The following is a 14410-nucleotide window of genomic DNA, read 5'->3' as shown; positions in this document are numbered from 1 at the left end:
TGTGTCGGCGCCGTGTCTTGTAAAGTGGAACTGGATAAGTGTTGCCGTGTGTACGCGTATTCGGTTGTAACTCTGCGTCGTTTTTGTTTTCCTGATATAGGTGCATTCTGACTGTTTGGCTGTATATGTGTGCTTTCCGTGTGTCACGTAATAAATGTACATTGTGTGAACTGTTTTCCCGTTTCGCTTCGTCTTTTCTTTATTGACCCTCCATCCTGCTTCACGTAAAAGGGTTCGTAGTGGGCTTAAAATGCCCGATAATTAATCGGAACCGTCGAGGCTGACGATAACACCGCTCGGTTATCCCGATAGCACGGAACGGACCGCTTAAGCGGTTCGTGTCTGGAGTTGGCCTGCGGCGAGGTACGATCGCCCGGTCGACCATCCACGCAGGTACTTAGGTAGATCGAATTTGGCGAGCAACCCTATCTTGCGCGGATGGGCAATTGGTACGGTCGTGGTGGGGTTAAACCCCCACCCGTGACTGGCTCCCGGTGTTGTTCCGAGAGGGTCACGACGGAATTGTCCATTCCGGTGGGCGAGGCGGCCGCCATTCGAGTCGAGCGGCCGATCGTACGCCAGCGGGCGCGAATTCGCAACAATATATATATATATATATCTTCTCCTCTTCTTCTTCTTCTTTCGGCTGCTCCCGTTAGGGGTCGCCACAGCGGATCATCCATATGAGCCGCATAGTGATTTGGCACATGTTTTACACCGGATGCCCTTCCTGACGCAACCCTGGTCACCTCTTACGACACAGGGATCTGGTACACCTATTTTAACCGGGGTATACACCGGCCCAGTACACTGGTACTCATTTCGCCGACCTCGGAAGGATGACAGGCTGAGTCGACCCCCTGGTGTTATGACTTGGTATATATATATATATATATATATATATATATATATATATATATATATATATATATATATATATATATATATATATATATATATATATACATATATATATATATATACATATATATATATATATATATATATACATATATATATATATATATATATATATATATATATATATATATATATATATATATATATATATATATATATATATATATATATATATATATATATATATATATATATATATATATATATATATATATATATATATATATATATATATATATATATATATATATATATATATATATATATATATATATATATATATATATATATATATATATATATATATATATATATATATATATATATATATGTCGCTGCCGAACCACATGACCAATATGACGTCAGTTCCCCCCCCCCCCCCCAGACCAATTTATTCCAAGATGACCCTCAAACTTCCATACTGATCGGATGTAGCGTTCTGTGTGCCATTTTGACACAACGAAGGCACCTATGAGATGACACAAAAATCACACATTCCCCATGCAGAGTACTTGCCGTGTGCCAAATTTCAATCGTTTCCTTGGTGCAGTTTTCGCAGATAGAGATCCAAATTTTTTCCTTTTTTTCCAACATGGCTGCCAAACCACATGACCTATGACATCATAAATATCATTAAAACATTATATATGAGTAGTCACTTATGGTGAAACTTTCCTGTCAATCCGACAAGCGTTTGCAGAGAAAAACACTCACGTTCTGTGAGAACACACAAACAAATGGACCCAAATGAAATACCCTCTCCTTTGACAAGTGTAATCAAAACACTTTTCATTCCATAATATCATTGAGCAATTGGAGGGTAAGAGCAAATAAATTAATTAGCACAATATTAGGATGGTCGCTAAGTTTCGGGGAATTTTTTCTGCAATTTGTGGAAGTGTTTCCTTTTGTGTCCATTTTGCACACCCCATGCATCCTCCTCAACCCCTCATTCCCCCCACACCCAATCGTTTTGTCCAAGTCTCCCTCAAATTTTTTTCCTTCAACTCAGCTGTTTGTATCCCCCTTCTCTTCTCCTCTCTCCCGCGTTCCTTTTGTCCCGATCCGTTCGGTGTTCTAGCTCTTCCAGGAGCCTTGACTGTATGCAAAGTGTTTATTGACAGAACTATTTGTACAATTACATTACGACATCACAAAGGTTTACAACAGAAATATTTAATACAATGAAAAAAATGACAACGGGTATTAGATAAACACCAGTCTAATCACCATAATTCCGTTGGTACTGCATATGGGGCAAGGGGAAAACAAACAGTGTGATGTGGTTATCATGGATGGGTAAGCGTCCACACCAGCTGGATTAGGTCACATGGAGTCACGTCAGCGTCCCGTGCGATGCAGTCACCGTAGACGTCTGTAATAGTCTCCTTTTTCAGTTATCACCGTCACGGGTGTCAGAAATCAATTGTGCTCACTGTGAAGACAGGAGGAATCATTGTTAGTAGTTTCCTTCATCTTCCACTGTTTGATAAATAATGAGAAAACATTGTGCAATTTCCTTCCGGTGGGTTTAGCTGCTCATCATTCTTGGTAAATCCTCAAAATGAGATACAGCATTGGAGTGTAAATAGAAGACACAACAATGTCTACCAGATCAGACAAAAGTTTTTTTTCCTCTCAAAATCCATCAGCCAATAAGAATTTGAAAAACAATTTCGAGAAAATAAACTTGCCATCACCATACAGTCGTAGCCAAAAAGTATTGGCACCCTTGCACTTTTTTCAATAATGCACCATTTCTTCCAGGAAATTATTGAAAGTAAAACATATTTTGGTATCCACAAATGTATTTCTTTGGTTTGCAGTGAAACAAACCAAAAAAAGCCGGAAAAAATTTCTAAATCTGAGCTTATTGCAAACAGCAATCCTAAAATGGCCCGGACAATATTATTGGCACGTTTTAGAAGTTGTTTGAAATAATTCGATGTGAAGCAGGTGATTCTCCTTTACTTTGGAAATGAACTCACCTACGGTGAGTTGAGGTGCCTGCAATATGAAAACCACTCATTCAACCAGTTTAAATAGAGAAAAGGAGTCATTCTGCTGTTGTGTGTCACTGTGTACCACAATGAACATGGAGAAAAGAAAGAAAATCAGAGAATTGTCTGAGGAGGTCAGACACAAGATTGTAGCCAAGCATGGACAATCTCAAGGTTACAAGTCCATCTCCAAAGACCTTGACGTTCCTGTGTACACAATGTTATCAGGAAATTTAAGACCCATGGTCCTGTAGCCAACCTCCTTGGATGTGGCCGCAAGAGAAAACTTGATCGAAGATTACAGCGACGGATTGTTCGAATGGTGGAGAAAGCACCTCGATCAACTGCCAAACAGATTCAAGCTGACCTTCAGACACAAGGTACGACAGTTTCAACTCACACCATCAGTCACCAACTCGATGAAAGGGGGTTCTACAGTAGGAGACTCAGGAGGACCCCACTGCTGAGAGAGACACATAAGAAAGCCTGACTGGAGTTTGCCAAAACGCACCTGAAGAAGCCAAAATCCTTCTGGGAGAATGTCCTGTGGACAGATGAGAACAAATTAGAGCTTTTTGGTAAAGCACATCATCTCTGCATTTACAGAAAACAAAATGAAGCTTTCAAAGAAGAGAACACCTTCCCTACAGTCAAACATGGAGGAGGTTCAGTGATGTTTTGGGGTTCCTATGCTGCCTCTGCCACTGGGTATCTTGAATGTGTGCGTGGCATCATTAAATCAAGAGATTCCCAAGGCATTTTGCAGCGCAATGTTCGACCCAGTGTCAGAAAGCTGGGTCTCCGTAAAAGGTCATGGGTCGTGCAGCAGGACAATAACACCAAACACACTTCATAAAGCACCCAGGAATGGTGCAAGACAAAATGCTGGACTGTTCTGAAGTGGCCAGCAATGAGTCCAGATCTAAATCCCATTGAACATCTGTTGGAAGATCTGAAAACAGCAGTTGGGAGAAGGCACCCTTCAAATCTGGGAGAACTGGAGCAGTTTTCACAAGAAGAGTGGGACAAACTGCCAATGAAGAGGTGTAGGAAGCTCATTCATGGCTATAGGAAGTGCTTCACTGCAGGTATTTTGTCCACAGGCTGTGTGTTTCCAAATATCAAGTTGAGGGTGTCAATAATTTTGTCAATGCCATTTATTTTTATTTTCTGATTTAAAAGGATATATTAAGTTCTGAATCAACAACAAAGGTTCTGTAATATAAACAGTGAAATAAAGAATTGTGGAGACAAAATACTTTTGTCAATTTCAACTTATTTTTGGAGAAAATTGTGAGTTATTTGAAAAAAGTGCAAGGGTGCCAATATTTTTGGCCAAAACTCCAAATAGGGTAACCAAGGTGGAACAGTAATAATGCCAAGTTATTTAAAAAAAAAAAACCTGGAGAACTGGAGTAATCAGTTACAGCAATTAGCATATTCATCACATGCAACAACAAAAAGAACAAATGTTAACAAAAAAATTACTTACCTGCACAGCAGGTCAAACGGTGTGTTTCCTTTTCCGTGCCTCCTCCTTGGGAGGGTCAGCTGGTAACACCTTCAACCTTACGCCACAAACCTCTTGCCCATGCAGTGCCTCTATGGCAGCTTTGGCACTCGACTCGTCAGCATACTTCGCGTAGCCGTATGACTTGCTGGGCAGCATGTATATCTCAATGAGATTACCAAACCGGCTGCAACAACAAGAAATACGTACATAACGTAAGACTGCATTAGTTTCTAAATTTATAATTTTTTGCACATGTTCAACAGTTGCACTGCACACATAAGCCTTGATCAATGTATCCAAATCAAAATGTAACGTTCTTGCAAAACATTTATTCAAAAGAAATGAACAACAAACTTGGAAAATTTACAGGAATATTAGAAGCTCAGTACTCACAGAATAAGGAGGTACATAAGAATGAGCTGCTGTGCTCAGTCGGACAACCAGATATAACTTGCATGACATATGCAAACGCTTTAGATTATGCCTAAGGGTTCTTATGGGTCTGGGGCAGGGGCTTGGGTGGTCTTGTGCATCTTCAAGGTCTAAAGGGTCTTTTTGTTGTGTGTGGTGCAATTCAGCATGTGCACTTGTTTTTGTTTCCAGGGCATGAACATGCCTGGTTTCGTGTCCGAGTTGGACGTGATGAGGTGTGGGTTGTGTGGTTGTTGGGGTTCTCCTTGGGTGTTGTACACACATGGATATGGTGTTTGAGGTAGTGTTGTTGCTCACCTTATGCAGCTGGTTGCACCATCCAGTTTTCACCATTCGTATCAGAGGTGTGTCTTGTGTGGGTATGTCGACCATCTCGCCAGATGGACCACACTCTCAGCTCTTCAAGTGTCGTGCTTCCAGTATCAACTTGTCGTTTGTTGTACGTCATGTCTAGGACACGGGTCCCATCAAAGTTAAATTTGTAGCCAGATTGTAGGCAATGACATGCCATGACTGACTGTGTCATCTTTCCAAATTGAATTGCTCGATCATGTTCATCTGGCATTTGTTTTAAATTTCTTCCAGTTTCACCAACGTAAAATTGGTCACAGTCTTTGCATGATGAATAGTAAACGACTCCAGATTTATCACCAGCTGGTATTGTGCCCTTAAGTTTTGACATTACATTACAGATGGTGCATAGAGGCTTGCAGGCTACATCAATCCATGCGCTGCGTACTATCCTGCCAATCCTTTCATAAATGCCTGGGTAGTATGGCAATACACAGTGCCCAAGTATGTCTGGCTCCTTTTGTTCTGTCCATTTTGGTTCTTTCAAGGTGGGGTGTATCCCTTGTCAGGTGGGGTTTTGTCAGGTCAGGTTCGATCTGTGACCTGCTACAGGTACCATGTAAACCTGTACTAACCTGTTCCATGGTCGGGTTGTCGGCGACTAAACCGTCTCCCCCACCAGGTTTTCTGGTGAGGAGGGTGTTTGGATATGGACACCCAGCAGGATTAAAAACAAAACCTGTCTAAGGGCGGAGGAGCTCCTTGTGAGCCAACGGCCATCCATATCTAGTGCCCAACTGTGTCTGCGGACGTCCTCCTGCAGTTGGGTTACTTCTTATTAGGAGGTTGGTGGCAGGATTTGCACTCCAGCCACCGTAAAACGCTTCATTCCGCAAAACGCAAAAACGCAAAAAAATCTGAAAACCCACTCCGTGGGAGTACCTCCTGTGCAGCTTCCCTTCGCAGGGCAGCTCACCGGATGATGGGATTGGGGCAAAGCCTTCGGGACCCCCAATCTTTGATAGGAGGGAAACCACAGGGTAACATCCCTGGGTCAGATTGCGGGAGAGTGTGTCGGAGTGGTGCTGAGGTGTCGTCCACCAGACGGCGGTCTCCTTGGGTTAACCTGAGGCGGTCCCTTCGGGTGGGTGCCTGGAATGTCCTATCCCTAAGAGAGGATGATCACCTGTCTCTGTTATCATCTGAGCTCAAGCGTTTGGACATCGGGATTGCAGCTCTCTCTGAGTTTCGGAGACCGGATTGCGGCGAGATAATGGTGGGTGGTTACACCTACTATTGGTCTGGTCGCTCTGATGGTTACCATACTCAAGGAGTTGCTGTAGCTGTGTCCAATAAGCTGACCCCAATGATAATTGAGGTAACACCGGTCAACGAGCGTATTATGAGATTAAGGATTCGTCACTCCTTAGGTGTCATTTCCCTGGTCTCTATTTATGCTCCGACTGAGGCGAGTGATCTTACCGTGAAGGATGCATTCTACGCCACACTCGAGTCTGTGGTTGATCAGTGCCCCAGACGAGATACACTTCTAGTCTTGGGGGATTTCAATGCATCGACTGGAACTGATAGGGATGGTTATGAGGTGTGTGTTGGTCCCCATGGGTCAGGAACTATGAACCAGAATAGCACTAAGTTCCTTGACTTTGCAAGAAGTCATGGACTTAGGGTGGCTGGTTCATGGTTTCAGCGCCCGCAAGCTCATCGCTGGACTTGGTATTCCAACGCTGGCGGTGTGGCAAAGGAGATTGACCATGTCCTCATTGACGGTCGTTGGAGGATGATCCAGAACTGCAGGGTCCACCGGAGTGCTCAGTTCCTCAATACTGACCACAGGCTTGTTGCAGCAACTCTAAAGCTGCACCTTAAATCCTGGAGAATGGTACCATCCCAGCCTAGGCTGGATGTTGCCAAGCTCAGGGATGAGAGAGTAGCTGAGGAGTTTGCGAACAGGCTGAGTGGACACTTGGGGGGTCTGGGTGCTTTGGGGGGTCCTGAAGAGTTGTGGAGCACCTTCAAGACCACCGTCCTTGATGTTGCCGGTGGATGCCTTGGAGTTCACCGCAGGGCAAAGAAGAATTTTGTCTCTCAAGGGACACTGGATACCATTGACCAGAGTCGCAGGGCCAGGCTGAATGGCAGAGCTGAGCTGTTCAGGGAGCTGAGGCGTAAAACTGTACGTGCACTGAGGGTGGACAAGGAGGCCTATGTGCGAGGAATCTGTGAGGGGGTAGAGCATCACCTGTGGACAGGTGATTCTCGTCCCGCTTACAGGGGAATTCGCGCATTACGTTCATCCAAGCCCATCCCTCGGAGCACTGCAGTTCGAGCAGAGAGTGGTAGGCTCTTGACAGAGGAGTCTGAAGTGAAGGCCCGCTGGGCCGGTTACTTTGAGCGGTTGTACCAGGCTGATCCCCCAGCTGTCGAGTTGGACGTCAAGGGTGTTACAATCCCTGTTGCTGACCCTCGAATCAACTGTGGTCCACCATCGCTTGTGGAAACACGGGCTGCGGTGAACCAGTTGAAACGGGGCAAAGCTCCAGGGATCTGTGGCATCCATGCTGAACTTCTCAAGGCTGGTGGAAATGCTGCACTCGCGTCGTTGCATGCAGTTTTGTGCTCTGCCTGGAACACAGGCATCATCCCAACTGACTGGAAGAGGGGCCTTGTTGTCCCTCTCTGGAAAGGGAAGGGTGATCGCCAAGACTGCAACAACTACCGAGGGGTGACGCTGCTCTCAGTGCCGGGCAAGGTCTTTGCTCGGATAATTCTTGATAGGGTTCGCCACCATCTGCTTGAGCACCAGCGTCCAGAGCAGTCAGGCTTTACACCAAAGAGGTCAACGATTGACCGTATCCTTGCTCTTCGTGTCCTCACTGAACGCAGACGAGAGTTTCGGCAGGGGCTGCTTGCAGCCTATGTTGATCTCTGTAAAGCGTTCGATTCAGTGAATCGGGATGTCCTCTGGAGGATTCTTGGTCTTCGTGGGGTGCCACCGAAACTGATCGATCTGATGTCTGAACTCTACTCTGGTACTGAGAGTGCTGTGAAGTGTGGTGGTACCGCCTCTGACTTATTTCCAGTTGTTACTGGAGTTCGTCAGGGATGTGTACTTGCCCCCACACTTTTCAGCACTTGTATGGACTGGATTTTTGGGAGGATGTCGGAGCGATCAAGTTGCGGTGCATCGTTTGGCAATGTCAAGATCTCGGACCTTGATTTTGCAGATGATGCAGTCATCTTTGCGGAGACTTTAGACATCCTCTTGGGGGCCCTCGAGGTGCTGAATGAGGAGTCGGAGCCGTTGGGATTACGGATTTCTTGGGTCAAAACAAAGATCCAGGCTTTCGGTGACATCTTGGATGCTGCTGTCCTGTCTGTGTCTGTTTGTGGTGAGGATGTTGAGGTCGTGGATAGATTCACTTACCTTGGCAGTGATATTCATGTCTCCGCAGGTTGTGAGCCGGAGGTCAATAGACGTCTGGGTCGGGCCTGGGGAGTCATGGATTCACTGGATCATGGGGTGTGGCGCTGCCGGTACCTGTGCGGGAGGACGAAAGTCCGAGTCTTCAGGTACTTGGTACTTCCAGTCTTGCTCTATGGGTGCGAGACTTGGACTTTGACCAAGGATCTGAGACGGAGACTTAATTCCTTTGGTACCAGGTCTCTTCGGAGAATCCTTGGCTATCGCTGGTCGGATTTTGTGTCCAACGAGCGGTTGCTGAGAGAGACTCGGATGAGATTTGTTACCTGCATAGTCCGTGAGCGTCAGCTGCGGCTGTATGGACATGTGGCTCGTTTTCCTGACGCTGATCCTGCTCACCAGATTCTCTCAGCGAGGGAGTCTCATGAGTGGAGGAGGCCAGTGGGCCGACCACGTGCCTCATGGTTGCAGCAGGTTGACCATCATCTCAAGGAGATGGGGATGGGCCTGGCATCTGCCTGGGGGATGGCCAGACGGAGGCCCCTGGAGTACCGGCAGAAAGTGGATGCAGCGACGCGCTGTTCTGGCACATGCTCCCATACCTGACCTGACCTGTATCCCTTTGCGGTTGCAATTTATTTTCGAGCAGGACTCCTATAACTAATCTGATTTCGAGAATTGCTTCGGCTTTGGAAGATGACGGCGTCCATGCCCAAGCTGCCAAGGTCCGTGCTACACTGCATTTACAGGAGATTGGGTTGCAGGAGTTAAAATCCAGTCATCTGCTGGCATGGGTTGCTTTCCTGTAGACCTAAGTCTTTAGGGAGCCGTCAGGCTTACGGTGAACCTTCACATCCAAAAATGCCAGTTTGCTTTCTTTTTCAATTTCAGTTGTGAAGTTAATGCTGGGAATACCAAGCCAAGTTGCCCCAGAAGGTGGTCCATCATGTTTGTATGCACAATGGTGAAAGTGTCATTCACATACCTGTTCCAGTATTGTGGGAGCCAACTCAAATATCTTTTGTTCAAGTTCCTCCATCAGAAAATTAGCCAAAACAGCAGAAACCAGTGAAACCATAGCTGTGCCAAATATTTGTTGATAGTTTGCACCATCATAGATGAAGGTCATGCTATTCAGACACATCTCCAGCAAGACAGCAACATCCTCGGGTGTTAGATGGTTACTCTGACGAGCCATTTTCTAATCGTTTGAATGTTACAATCAATCGAGCATGCTTGAGCTCATCCAACACCTTGAGGTTTGTAAAATGAAATAAAAAAGCACTCCTTCATTTCACCCAGAGCAGTCGTACCGGAATAAAAACTCGACACGTGCCGAGGCTCGAGATCTATTGGCCTGAGGAAGCCTGCAATGAAGCGGGTAAAACGTAACCCGAGACCAGGTCTGTTCTTGCTTATTGTTCAAATCTCGTTTACCTTTGGTTGGAAGTGCTTTCTTTTTCGTAAAAAAAATTAAACGCACGCACGCACGCACGCGCACACGCACGCACGCACGCACGCACGCACGCGCACGCACACGCACACGCACACGCACACGCACACGCACACGCACACGCACACGCACACGCACACACACACACACACACACACACACACACACACACAGTTGCGGCCCCTTGGATTGTGGGGGAACTACGAGGGAGGGGCTGTCCCCGGTTCTTCTCCGGCCTCATCGGGAATCGTAGGCTGTTGCACACAAATAATGTGTTGCGGCAGGACGCTAATCAACCGCAAATGCCAACAACGAGATCTCTTGACCACGTGACCCAGCGTCCTCCGTCTGACAACCGTTTAACTCAGGACACATGGTCACCTTATTGGGGAATCGCGCACTCGATGAGTACTTGCATTACTTACCATGTTATTTAACCCCCCCTCCCCCCACCGTAAACCCCCTCAGACCTCAATTTTTTTTAATATCATGAACAATTTTTGATACATCAAGGGTGATGAAGGCTATGGTAAAGCGTCATCGGAATTCTGTGTACAGTTTCCGAGAAGAGAGAAAATACACAAGCCGGTAGGCGACATGGGTGGTCCCTACATAATTGCATACTAGTCATACAGTTTTTGACGGATCGGGCTGAAAATTTTTGACAAAGAGGTTGATTATAGTGCGCATAAAAGCGTGGAAGCCGATTTTTGAAAAAATTATTTTTTTAGGATTTTTCAAAAATTTCAAAGTCCCGTTGCTAGGCAACGGTGGCGTCCATAGGAAAGGTGCTCAAAAGCATACAACTAGATCCTGGTATGAACCTACCTGTCAAGTTTCATCAAAATCGGTTGACTCTTTTGGCCTCCAGAGCTGTCCATTACATACAAACAAACATACAGACAGACGGAAAACTTGAGAATAATGGTAGTCTAGCGACCACCCAATATTTTAGGGGGGGGGCAACCCCCATAAACCCTCTTTGGGCCTCATGTTTTTTTTTTAATTCCATGAACAAACTTTGGTACATACATAGTGATGAGCATTGTGGTAAAGCTTCATCGAAATCCAATGTGTTGTTTCAAAGAAGAAGTTGCAAGTATTTGTGGACGGATGAACGGATGACGCACAATCTCATGAGCTCCCCAGAACTACGTTCCAGGTGAGCTAACAAATCTTCCATTTTGCAAGTAACAAACACAGACAAACAGACATACATACACACAGACAGGGGTGCAAAATTAACCTCAGTCTTCCTTTTGTGGCAGAGGTAATAAAGCTGCATCGACGTTGGACAAAATTAATAATAATGATTGATAAAGAGGAGGTTCATAAATAATTGAATGGCCGTGACATAACGTACCAGAAAGCATTTGTAAGAGCTTCAGGAGGTGGTGGTGCAGAAGAGGAGCACACAACGAAGAGCCTTTCCTTCATGGGTGTGTTCATAGGGGCCAACGGTTGTTTCGGCGGGAGACGTGCGGTTGTGAACGAGGTCTCAAAATCTCCATTGGCGTGTCTGGTCTAAGAATGGATGAATAAATAATAAGGGAATTTTTTTTTTTAAGTATCACTGGATGAAGTTAACATTTTTGATACATCCACAATATAGACTCTCTATGACGTCTATGTAAACAGCACCACCTGCTAGAAGCCAATATTACAAGTCTTAAGAAAATAATGAAATTCTCTTCATGATAGCCATAAACATCATAGAAGTGGGGAATTGTCGTATTGCATCATCATACTCGGAGGTCTGCCAATAACTTGTTTTGTGCAAAGGAAACCACTTCTCTGTTAATAGCAAATAACCATGCTCGACCAATAGGGCAGAGATGCCAAGAATGTGGGTGGTTGCCATTTTCGAATTTCATACCGTAGGTCATTTTCAAGGTCAAATATTAAATGACATGAAATAATTGTGCATTGACAGACGCACAAGATATTATTTATCGGTTTGTATGCAGCCTACGGCTGCTGGTTGCATCATTGCTGGGACCATGGCTGTGGCGCCGATTCAGTGCCCGCTGTTTTCAGTAAGCCGGGACTAATTTTGCCACCCTCAGGATGACGGGCTGAGTCAACCCTCCTGGTGTTATTTCAATGGGTCGGCAGGAGCTAAAACTCAAGACCCTGAGATCTTGAGCACTGATCGAGTGCATGGAATATGTTTTAAGGGTTGCTAAAGCCATTGCATAACTTAGATGGTGAAAATCTAATAACAGCAATTTCTGAAAAATAATCACATTACATCTTCTTCTCCTCCTCTTCCCCTTTATAAGAGTTGAGGTCCAATGGCACCAAGCTTCTGCCCTGCCTTGACTACAACACTCCTCTACTTCCCCCTGTCCTCAGCCGACTCTCTCCCCTCTCCAACTCCCCCGCCCACCTGTAGTGATATCCCTCCTCACACAATACTCCCATCTTAACCGCAGTCTACCTCTTTTCCTCCGAAATGGCTCCTTCAACCTATCCGCTCTCTTTGCCATTCTTTATTCATCCATCCACAAGTGTCCAACCCATCTCAGCTGGCATTTCACCAATCTCCCAATCAAGCTCATCTGCACATACCAATCTCCTCCTTCAGTTCATTTATCCTCCTTCTATCCACAGTCTTCACTCCCACAATCCACTTGATCCCACCTCATGTCCTTAGTATCCTAATCCCTGTCACAAGTGAATTTATAGATAAAAAATAGGCGATGCATCCTTTACTGACGTCCTTCAACACAAAACTTCTGCAATTCCCCTAAACGCCTCTTTGTATTTCTTCCACTTCCCCTCCAAACATTCCGCTTCTTCTCAAAGTTGCTCTTACCTGGCGCTCATCCTCTTTTTGGACTCTACGACAACATTGCCCCTATACTTCCTCCACCTAATAATCTTACGACCCCTTCTCTTAACCTCCCTCCTGTTCTTCATCCGTACCATCACAGGATTGTGCTGGGTGGTAACATGCTCTCCCACCACTGCCTTCCAACCTTAATCTTCCACAACTGTCACTTCCTTTCCACCACCAGATCCAGTTCTGTTCTATGCTATCTACTGGTACAGGGAAATTTTGTGGCTTTCCAGCTTTTCAAAGAATGGACCAGCTATGGCCATCCCATTCCTCACAACCAACTCCATCAGCTCTTGACCCTTTCTATTCCTCGTTCAACACCCAAATTTACCAAAATTCCAACACCTATTCACCCGGCTCTGCTACTCCCACATGCACGTTAAATTCCCCTGCAATGCACAGCATCACTTCCAGCTCTTTCATTCCCATCATCCTCTCCAGTGTGTTCCTGAATTCCTACTTCTCTGGCCCAGTTCTTCTTGTTTGTGGCCAGTATACCATCATCACACGTACACCATTTGACTCTGTGTCATGACCCATGCCGTAACTATCCATCCCTCCCATATTTCCACTCTGACCACCTGCTTGCTGATCTCTTCCATACTATTATTTCCATGCTATTCCTCCTTCCATCCCCACCTGCATGCAACATCTTATACCTCCTCACCATATCTCCGTTCAATCTGGTCTCCTGCACACACAGCACTTCCAACCTCCTTCTCTGCTTCATCTCCACCACCTCGACTCCTCTCTACTCCATCAATCCCACATTCAAACTACCTAACCATACCTCGCTTCTGAACCGCTGCCTGCCTGGCACAGCCAGTACCACCTTGATCAGTTTGAGACGCTCTGGTCATCAATCAGCAGAGCTGCCCGGGCTGACCTGCTGGACCGACTACCCCAGCCTGTTATCATAAACCTGTGTGAACGCACGCACACACACACCGTTTTTTTCACTCACTCCCCCCTCCCCCTCTCCCTTCACACCCAATTGGTCTCCATCAACCTCGAGGCACTCATTCCTACCTCCACCCCAATGACTCCCTCAATCTTCTCCTCCTCCCCCCCCACTCCACTCACTCCTTCCTTCCATCTTCTCTTCCTCCCCCCCCCACCCCTCACTCCTTCTATCTTCTCTTAGTCCCACACTCTCTCCCTCTCCCCTTTTAACATTGAAATCATGCCTATTCAGCTTCCAATAAGTGAATGATTCTCACCAAAATTACTCGGTTCTTTCACACAAAAATTTTTTTTTTTAAAAAGCACTCAGTTCAACCCTCAGCACGCTCTTGCAAATATACTCATCGACTCCCACGCTCGGTCCTCCCGCTAGTTGGCTGGATGCCCCGCAGAGAAATGAGGGATCGGTTCCAGTCCATTCTAGTCCGTCCCGACGGCGTGAGGACCACGTGGAGAAACAATGGATCAGTTCCAGCACGTGCCGATGCCATGAGGACCATGCGGTGAAATGAGGTATCAGCTCCAGTACGTGCCGACGGTGTGAGGACCATGT

General features: G+C 45.8%; 1 protein-coding gene across 2 annotated transcripts in view; it reads right to left on the bottom strand.

Moving 5' to 3' along the window:
- Window positions 1-2081: 2081 nt before the first annotated feature.
- LOC147022336 (RNA-binding protein 45-like) overlaps window positions 2082-14410 on the bottom strand; it is a 48822-nt gene continuing 36493 nt past the window's right edge. For both annotated transcript variants that reach the window (XM_085893106.1, XM_085893105.1), the window contains exons 8-10: window positions 11416-11576; window positions 4414-4618; window positions 2082-2356 (exon numbers count right to left, since the gene is read on the bottom strand). In XM_085893106.1, coding sequence (XP_085749232.1) covers window positions 4426-4618; window positions 11416-11576 — 354 coding nt within the window. In that variant the 3' untranslated portion in view covers window positions 2082-2356; window positions 4414-4425. The remainder of the gene's footprint in view (window positions 2357-4413; window positions 4619-11415; window positions 11577-14410) is intronic.

This window comes from Eptatretus burgeri, chromosome 8 (genome assembly GCF_056783735.1).
Source record: "Eptatretus burgeri isolate ZD-2024b chromosome 8, Ebu_testis_v1, whole genome shotgun sequence".
Classification (NCBI taxonomy): Eukaryota; Metazoa; Chordata; class Myxini; order Myxiniformes; family Myxinidae; genus Eptatretus; species Eptatretus burgeri.
Note: the sequence above shows the minus strand (reverse complement) of the source record. Positions and strands in the feature narration are given on the sequence as shown.